The sequence below is a fragment of the Bombina bombina genome, chromosome 4, assembly GCF_027579735.1.
Source record: "Bombina bombina isolate aBomBom1 chromosome 4, aBomBom1.pri, whole genome shotgun sequence".
NCBI lineage: Eukaryota > Metazoa > Chordata > Amphibia > Anura > Bombinatoridae > Bombina > Bombina bombina.
This window is the reverse complement of record NC_069502.1, coordinates 1,120,436,974-1,120,447,544: the sequence shown is the minus strand read 5'-3', so window position 1 is coordinate 1,120,447,544 and position 10,571 is coordinate 1,120,436,974. Positions and strand designations below refer to the sequence as shown.

General features: G+C 36.9%; 1 protein-coding gene across 4 annotated transcripts in view; it reads right to left on the bottom strand.

Annotated features, from left to right (window-relative positions):
• Positions 1-690: 690 nt before the first annotated feature.
• The window catches only part of RPS6KC1 (ribosomal protein S6 kinase C1), a 687,051-nt gene continuing 677,170 nt past the window's right edge, over positions 691-10,571 (bottom strand). For all 4 annotated transcript variants that reach the window (XM_053712472.1, XM_053712474.1, XM_053712473.1 and 1 more), the window contains one exon: positions 691-1,084. In XM_053712472.1, coding sequence (XP_053568447.1) covers positions 974-1,084 — 111 coding nt within the window. In that variant the 3' untranslated portion in view covers positions 691-973. The remainder of the gene's footprint in view (positions 1,085-10,571) is intronic.

Sequence of the window (10,571 nt, the reverse complement as noted above, 5' to 3'; positions counted from 1 at the left end):
GCAGGCTTTTCTCATCAATTCCATTCAGAAAATAAAAACTGCCACATACCTCAATGCAGATTCATCTGCCCGCTGTCCCCTGATCTGAAGCCTTTACCTCCCTCAGATGGTCGAGAACAGCAATATGATCTTAACGACTCCGGTTAAAATCATAGTAAAAAATCTCTGTCAGATTCTTCCTCAAACTCTGCCAGAGAAGTAATAACACGCTCCGGTGCTATTTTAAAATAACAAACTTTTGATTGAAGTCATAAAAACTAAGTATAATCACCATAGTCCTCTCACACATCCTATCTAGTCGTTGGGTGCAAGAGAATGACTGGGACTGACGTAGAGGGGAGGAGCTATATGCAGCTCTGCTGGGTGAATCCTCTTGCATTTCCTGTTGGGGAGGAGTTATATCCCAGAAGTAATGATGACCCGTGGACTGATCACACATAACAGAAGAAAATAAAATAAAATTTGATTTAGTACCTATATTTAAACATTTTATATTAAAATTTCAAAGTGTTTACTTGTCCCTTAAATTTGCATTGTAACATATCTATGATCTCCTTTACTGTGGCCAACTAGCAGCAGCTAAAATGAACTGCTTTATTGGTCAAGCAATCACTGAGTTCAGGGTCCTCTCTAGCCTCTCAATTTTCAGAGGACATTTTGAGTTAAAGTAAGCAAAATAAATAAATGACATGGTTTTAGTAACTATGTATTTTATGGAGACTTTTTTTAATGTAATGCCCTGGTTAGGTTTAGTAGAGAAAAAGAGCAATATCTTTACAGGGAGCACATTACTGTACAAGATAACAATGGCTCTGCTGCTGTAACACAACTTAATTACAAAGGTATTTAATGCTAATAAATCTGTGCACAGATGTGCCCCCCACTAAATGCTCTTCTGGCAAGAAGTCTCTATTGTCTTTGATGTGCAAAATCCCATTGCAGTTTTTGATCAGTGCTTCTTCCAATGGTATCTTCAAACTGTAAGCTCCATCCAGTCTATACCAGCAAAAAAAGGATGAGACTTAATGTCTTCAACACCGGCAACTCCAGCACCAAGACGCTCCAGAGGGTTAAACTGCAAAAGCTGACAAAAAACACAACATTTATTTTTTTCTCTCCAACCCCAGTACAACAGCAGTCATTTAAAAATGTTAAAATAACAGAAATATGCTTAACATTAAGACAGTGTTTCAAGATTATCATATAATGTCCCCAAATCATCACCACCTGTTTTATTAAAGGGACAATCTAATTACATGCTTGATGCTATAAATCTTAAGGGGACAGTCTAGGCCAAAATAAACTTTCATGATTCAGATAGAGCATGTAATTTTAAACAATTTTCCAATTTACTTTTATCACCAATTTTGCTTTGATCTCTTGGTATTCTTAGTTGAAAGTTTAAAGGGACACTAAACCCACATTTTTTTCTTTAGTGATTCAGATAGAGCATGGCATTTTAAGCAACTTTCTAATTTACTCCTATAATCAAATTTTCTTCGTTCTCTTGCTATCTTTATTTAAAAAGCAGGAATGTAAAGCTAAAAAGCCGGCCCATTTTTGGTTGAGAACCTGGGTTATGCTTGCTTATTGGTTTGCTAACTGTATCCACCAATAAGCAAGCACTATCCATGGTGCTGAACCTAAAATGGGCTGGCTCCTAAGCTTTAAATTCCTACTTTTAAATAAATATAGCAAAAGAACGAATAAAAATTGATTATAGGAGTAAATTAGAAAGTTGCTTAAAATTGCATGTTCTATCTGAATCATTAAAGAAAAAATTTGGGTTTAGTGTCCCTTTAACCTAGGAGGTTCATATGCTAATTTCCTAGACCTTGAAGCCCACCTCTTTCAGATTGCATTTTAACAGTTTTTCACCACTAGAGGGTGTTAGTTCACGTATTTCATATAGATAACACTATGCTCGTGCACAAGAAGTTATCTGGGAGCAGGCACTGATTGGCTAGACTGCAAGTCTGTCAAAAGAACTGAAAAAAGGGGCAGTTTGCAGAGGCTTAGATACAAGATAATCACAGAGGTTAAAAGTATATTATTATAAATGTGTTAGTTATGCAAAACTGGGAAATGGGTAATAAAGGGATTATCTATCTTTTAAAACAATAAAAATTCTGGTGTAGACTGTCCCTTTAAAAGGACATGAAACCCAAAATAGTTCTTCATGATTCAAATAGAACATAATTTTAAACAACTTTTCAATTAACTTCAATTATCTAATTTGCACATATGTTTATTTTCATTGGCTTACATATGTGTTCAGCTATCTACCTGTAGTGCACTGCTACGCTTTCAATAAATGATAGCAAGGAGAATGAAGCAAAATTGATAATAGAAGTAAATTGGAAAATTGTATGCTCTGTCTAAATCATAATGCAAAAATGTTGTCATGGCCCTTAAGTGCATTTCATTAATGCATTACTGATCCTCGCTTCATATGTTTTTAACCCTTGCAAAGGTTTCCAGATTCCTGAATTTGGAGCTATTTATACAACTATATCTACTGCAGTGTAGACTTCAGCAGGATAGATTTAGCCAAGGTCAGAGTAGATGAGTATATTACCTAGAAACAAAACATAACAAAAACTAGATTTTTTTTTTAATGAATATACAGGTCTTTCTGTTAAGCAAGAAAAATACTGACAAACAGAAGAGAAAAAAAAGATTTACACTTACTGCAAAATGATATCAATCTTAGGTGCAAGACATACTATTGTGTGTGTTTTTACATAAAAATAATGCAAAAACGTTAGCATGCGGCCAATTGCTCTCATTATTTGCACAGCTCAAACTTTCTAAAAAGCAAAAGGTTATTACATTTAACGTGCCACTAAAGTCAAAATTTTATGTTGATGTTTCAGATAAAGCACACAATTAAAAAAACAACTTTCCAATATACTTCCACCATCAAAAGGGCACATTACTTTACACGAACACTATCTGAGGTTCCACCTTCTACTGAGCATGTGCAAAAGTGCTCTGTATATACATTTTGTAATTGGCTGATGGCTGTCGCATGATACTGGGGAGGGAAAATTGGATTAACTTTGAAACTTGCTAAAAATAAGTGCTATTACATTGTTTTTTTATTGTGTATTAGTAAATTATTCAGTTCTACTGTATTTAGTGGTCCTTCTATATTAGCAAGTTATAATCTTGCTCACGTATATATACCAGATCAGAGATATAGGGATTTATAGGGATGGCCAAAAGTTTCTGGCACCTAAATTTATGGGCTGCATCCTAAATTTGAAACAAAGTTGTCGAGTTCCAGTCTAGGGTAGAGTTTTAGTTACGTATTTTTGGGTATGCTGAGTTTGTTGCCTGAAAGAACATACAAAACATAGACTTTGAAGACAAATAAGAAATATAGGTGCATCAAGTTTGACCATGTTTCCTTTAAGTGTAATCAACCACCACTTCTGTAAAGATGTGCTATTGCAAATTACTTCTAAACCTAACCTTTAACATGAGGTTATGACCCTTTGTTCTGGTGTTGCTCTTTTTGTGAAAAATAATTAAAGGCTCATGTTTGAAAGTTTATATTTATAGTTTTTTTTTTTGTATTGAGGTTTGTAAAAAATAAAAAGATTATATTTGACACATTAAACAAACATAGCATGTACTATCTCATAATTTGCACCAATAACGGACAAGAAATATCTAACACTCAATACAGTAGCATTGTACATACCTCAAACTCTGAAGTTCTATAGAATTACATATAGCGCAAGATCCTTTCCAAACAAAAAAAGTGGCCACTCTTGCACCACAAGAAATTTTATATAAAGTAGAATCAAATAGAGAAAACAAAGCTACTCTTGGGCCCAAATGCCTATTATTAGGCAATTCTATCAAAGTTACAGCTATTAACTGAAAAGAAGATAATGGAAAGAAAATGTAATTCACAAACAGGAAAAAAACATCTATAGTGCTACAATTGTTAAACAGCCATTTATGGCGCTAATTTGGTAGAAAATCTCAGTTTTAATTAACTTCACTTCAGTTTAATTTGATATAGCTATAAAAGAAGCCCCATCTTGTGTTAAAAGTATATGTAAAACATTGTGCCCATAACAAAAGGCAGGTCCCTCGATACAAACTTCTGCAGATTGGCCACCGGAGCAGAGCCATAATACCATACCATAATAAAACAAACTAATGTGTTAGATCATTGGAAACTCCTATTTCTCAAGTAAAGGTGGGACCCTATGAAAGATGCCGCAGATGCAGGCTCACAGGACAGGGAACCAATGAAAAGGAAGCAAAAGCACTCATTAATATTCCACAGGGATAACAGTTACAGTGGGGGGCTTAGATCTTCATAGTAATGGAGGGCCCCTCCTCTTTGAAATACTTAAAGGGACATGAAACTCAAAAATGTCTCATGATTTAAATAAAGAACACAATTTTTAGAAAGTTTCTAATTTACTTCTATTATCAAATTTGCTTTTTTTCTCATGTTATTCTTTGTTTAATTGATATCTAGATAGGTGGCACGGACGTGTCTGGAGCACTACATGACAGGAAATAATGCTACCATATAGTACTTGCAGATATGTACACACTGCTGAACATACCTTCCTGCTTTCAACAAAGGAAAACAGGAAAGAGAAGAAAAACATAATTTATGTAAGAACTTACCTGATAAATTTAATTTCAAGAGTCCATGAGCTAGTGATGTATGGGATATACACACCAATGTACCACTCAGACACAGCCCTGCGTACTACCCACCCATGTTCCCACCCCTCCCAAAACAGCTCCGCCCACAAAATAATGTCAGACCCCCATTAACCTCCTGAGTCCCTGATAACCAGCCACAAATGTTGTGAGGTATGCTGCCCTAGCAACACTGTACTTATTAATCTAGTCCTCTAAAAGTGCTACCCCTAGTAATTCAATACAAATTTATCTTGCATCAGCAATGATCCAATATAAACAGCCTGTAGACAAAACAATAAGTAAACCAACATGCTGCATGCACATTATGGATGGTAATTATCAGGACTAACACGGTATATTCACATGCTGCATGCACATTATGGATGGTAATTATCAGGACTAACACGGTATACTCACATAGCTGCATGCACATTATGGATGGTAATTATCAGGACTAACACGGTATATTCACATACTGCATGCACATTATGGATGGTAATTATCAGGACTAACACAGTATACTCACATAGCTGCATGCACATTATGGATGGTAATTATCAGGACTAACACGGTATATTCACATGCTGCATGCACATTATGGATGGTAATTATCAGGACTAACATGGTATATTCACATAGCTGCATGCACATTATGGATGGTAATTATCAGGACTAACACGGTATACTCACATAGCTGCATGCACATTATGGATGGTAATTATCAGGACTAACACGGTATACTCACATAGCTGCATGCACATTATGGATGGTAATTATCAGGACTAACACGGTATACTCACATAGCTGCATGCACATTATGGATGGTAATTATCAGGACTAACACGGTATATTCACATAGCTGCATGCACATTATGGATGGTAATTATCAGGACTAACACGGTATACTCACATACTGCATGCACATTATGGATGGTAATTATCAGGACTAACACGGTATATTCACATGCTGCATGCACATTATGGATGCTAATTATCAGGACTAACACGGAATATTCACATGCTGCATGCACATTATGGATGCTAATTATCAGGACTAACACGGTATATTCACATGCTGCATGCACATTATGGATGGTAATTATCAGGACTAACACGGTATATTCGCATGCTGCATGCACATTATGGATGGTAATTATCAGGACTAACACGGTATACTCACATAGCTGCATGCACATTATGGATGGTAATTATCAGGACTAACACGGTATATTCACATAGCTGCATGCACATTATGGAAGGTAATTATCAGGACTAACACGGTATATTCACATACTGCATGCACATTATGGAAGGTAATTATCAGGACTAACACGGTATATTCACATACTGCATGCACATTATGGAAGGTAATTATCAGGACTAACACGGTATATTCACATGCTGCATGCACATTATGGATGGTAATTATCAGGACTAACACGGTATATTCGCATGCTGCATGCACATTATGGATGGTAATTATCAGGACTAACACGGTATACTCACATAGCTGCATGCACATTATGGATGGTAATTATCAGGACTAACACGTAATATTCACATGCTGCATGCACATTATGGATGGTAATTATCAGGACTAACACGGTATACTCACATAGCTGCATGCACATTATGGATGGTAATTATCAGGACTAACACGGTATATTCACATAGCTGCATGCACATTATGGATGGTAATTATCAGGACTAACACGGTATATTCACATGCTGCATGCACATTATGGATGGTAATTATCAGGACTAACATGGTATATTCACATAGCTGCATGCACATTATGGATGGTAATTATCAGGACTAACACGGTATATTCACATACTAGGCCATGGGCTCCTACTCTGAATTAATCTAATCTTGTTCATGAACTAGACTAACTCAGCCTTTAAACATTAGTAATAATCTGTTTAATTAATTAATTAATTAATTAAGCAAATTCAAGAATGCCTATGATATGCATAAGAATACCCTAGGAATTAATTAAAGGGACATGAAACCCCAAAAATGCATGACTCAGACAGAGCATGTGAATTTAAACAACTTTCCAAATTACTTCTATTTTAAAGTTTGCTTCATTCGCTTGGTATTCTTTGTTGAAAGAGCAGCTATGCACTACTGTGAGCAAGCAGAAAACATCTGGTGCACCAATGAAAAGAGGCATTTGTGTACAGCGACCAATCAGCAGCTAGCTTCCAGTAATGCATTGCTGTTCCTAAAACTTTTCAAATAAGGATTCCAAGAAAATGAAGCAAATTAGATAACAGAAGTAAATTGGAAAGTTGTTTAAAATCACATGCTCTGTCTGAATCATGAAAGAAAAGTTTTGGGTTTCATGTCCCTTTAGGCTTTTTATGTTAATGAAAACGCTTCCATTTCACTTTCAATTATAGTTAGGAAATGTTATACATTAAGGCTTAAAGGTATAGGAAAGTGAAAATTAAACTTGCATGATTTAGATACAGCATGTAGCTTAAAGACACTTTTAAATTCACTTCTATTTTCGAATGCGCTTCGTTCTCTTGGTATCCCTTTTTGAAAAAGAACAGTACTGGGAGCAAGCTGGTGATTGGTGCTTGCACACATTTGTCTCTTGTGATTGGCTAACTAGATATGTTCAGCTAGCTGCCAGTAGTGTAATGCTGTTGCTTCAGCAAAGGATAACAATTGAATGAAGCAAATTTGATAATAGAAGTAAATTGAAAAGTTGTTTAAAATTGTATGTTCTATCATTTTGTTTTATAAATGTGCACTGAAACAAAATAAAATGTAGTGTGTATTAAACATATAGTCACTGATTGATTTGAGTTGCAGTTTTCTACCACTTCTTGATGAAATCATAAATACACAGACATCTATCTTAATTTGTCTGATAACAAAGGAAAAAATATAATATACTGCCTCCCTGTAACCCTGACAAAATATTTGTCTCAATATGCCATAAGAACCAAAGTAAAATATGAAGGGTATTCACGTGAAATCACAAGGTCTGAAAGCAGGGCATAGTCTGGCATCATTTTCCTATTGCTGAACCAGACATTCCCCCTGGACTTGTCTATGACATTTGTGAACCTCTTTGTGGGTGGAAACGGAAACACAGACATGCTGCTACCATGCTAGTAGACCACCTTCCTTTTCCTGCCAAGGGTTTCCTGACAGCACTCACTCTCGGTTTCCTTAAGTAATCAACATTAACAAATATGTATCCCTGCAAGTAAAGAAGGTTCCCCAGAGAGCAGTTGCCAGGGGACTTTTATGAAGTCTAATGAAGTAACGGGGTCACAGGAGGTCAAGAGGTTAATTTGAGAGACTGTGTTCTGAAAGTTTATTACTTCTGGTTTATCCATGCAGGTGGCTCTGAAGGCTTTTCAGCAGACAATATATATGATCACTGACCTCCCAGCTCTGAATTGAACATGTCAACACTCATAGTCCCAGAAAAAAGACCAAGGGCAATATGTCACAAGCACTTAGCCTTTGATCTGTGTGTTGCTCATGTAAATCACAAACAAGACAATAACAGGGATTATGCAATACAAAGAACAATGCCATAAAGTGCAAACATGCTTTAATGTGTTAGAGGATTTTCTTATTGCACTGTTATTTAAACTTTGTGTTTAACACAGTTATGTACAAGTCATATCCAGAGCAGCACTGCATTAATAGGATCTACCTAAACACATCTGGTGAATCAATGACAAGAGTCGTATGTGTGTAGCCACCAATCACCACCTACCTCTCTGAACCTACCAAGGTATGCTTTTCAACAAAGTATACCAAGAGAAAAAAGTACATTTGATAACAGAAGTAAATTGAAATATCTCTTAAAGGGACACAAGTTAAAATTAAACTTTCATTATTCAGATAGAGCATACCATTTTAAACAACTTTCCGATTGCCTTCCATTAACAAAATGTGCACAATCTTTTTATATTTACACTTTTTGAGTCACCAGCTCCTATTGAGCATGTGCAAGAATTCCCAGAATATATACGTATATGCATTTGTGATTGGCTGATGGCTATCACATGATACAGGGGGAGACGGACAAAACTTTGAAATTTGTCAGAAAAAAAATCTACTACTCACTTGACTATTGCATTGTCTTTTTATCATGTACGTGTTGAATATGCAAAGCTACTGTATTAACTGGTCCTTTAACATTGCATCCTCTCTCTAAACCATGAAAGTTTTAGTTTGACTTTGTCTATTTAAAAAAAATAATACCAAAAACAAAAAACTATTTACAAAATATATAGAACTTTTTTTGTGTAACAGCACACAGGTGATTATCAGAAGATTCTAATTTATCAGATGTATTCTATGCAAATCAAGATTTGATCACATTTAATAGGTGAAGTTATGTTTAAAAACCTGCTAGAGCGTTAATAAGACGTACAACTGAGAACCAACTAAACACTTATTGCTTTTGAAGTCCAATTTCTGTAGAAGTCAGAATACACCTTACATAATTGCCCTTCTAGTATAAACTGCTGTGCTACCTCCTGTGCAGTTTTCCCATGGGAGATATTGTCCTTGGATCTCCCTTAGAACAGATCGCTAGGGTCTCAGATGTGATGAGCAAAGAGGAGGATGTATTTTGACAAGTGCGACGCAGACAAAATGAGACAAGGCTGCCATCAGAGAGAATTTGTAAAACACAGATGTCTGAAATGATCCCATATCTAATAGGGGAACGAACACAGATCATCAGAAAACGCCCTCCCCCCCTGCCCATCTATGAAGCCAAAAACCTGCTTTAGGCTCTACAGAACAGAAAGGCAGAGGGAATTCTTTGCACTTATCCCTCTCTTTACAATGCCAGCCCTGTCAAGATCTGGAAATGAGCTAGCCAAGATCAGGAACAAAGTGCTGACTCCAGCATAGGCACCTGGATCGGAGGCTGTGTCTTCAGAAGTGCAGTGTCAAATAGGCTGGCGCCTGACAAAATTTGCTTTTTTAATATTTCATCTTTTCAATGCCACATTTCACTGGGGGCGGGAAGTATCTCCGAACCAGCTGTTCAAAAATAAGCAAAGCTTGAAATGCTTTCAAAAATCATTTTATTCACCAAGATAAATTGTTTATTTGATCCTTTACTCTAAATAAAAAAAAGAAATATGTTACTATATTGATGTAACCATGGTAAAGGGTTACTAGGACACATGTGTAACTCTTGACAGGGTCAACTAAGGATTACTCTGTTGCAGTCTGAAAAGCTACTGTGCAGCCTTTTTAAAATTTGATTGAACATTCCATGTTACAGGAACATTAAACCTAACATTTGTATTACATTATTGGAAAATACGATATAAGTATATATATATAAATTATAATTTACCTTCTAGTATCCGTTTTTTTCTCCTTTTACACATTTCTTTGAAAATTCAAGCAGTTTCCAAACCTACCGTGGGACTTTCTAGGTAGGGCAATTGAGATTGCACCCCGACCCACCTATGCATAATGCGATTGCACGTCGACCCACCCATGCGCACTGAGATTGCACGCCAACCCACCCATGCGCACTGAGATTGCACGCCAACCCACCCATGCGCACTGAGATTGCACGCCAACCCACCCATGCGCACTGAGATTGCACGCCAACCCACCCATGCGCACCGAGATTGCACGCCAACCCACCCATGCGCACCGAGATTGCACGCCAACCCACCCATGCGCACCAAGATTGCACGCCAACCCACCCATGCGCACCAAGATTGCACGCCAACCCACCCATGCGCACCAAGATTGCACGCCAACCCCCCCATGCGCACTGAGATTGCACGGTTACCCAAACATGCGCACTGAGATTGCACGGTTACCCAACCATGCGCACTGAGATTGCACGGTTACCCAATCATGTGCACTGAGATTGCAC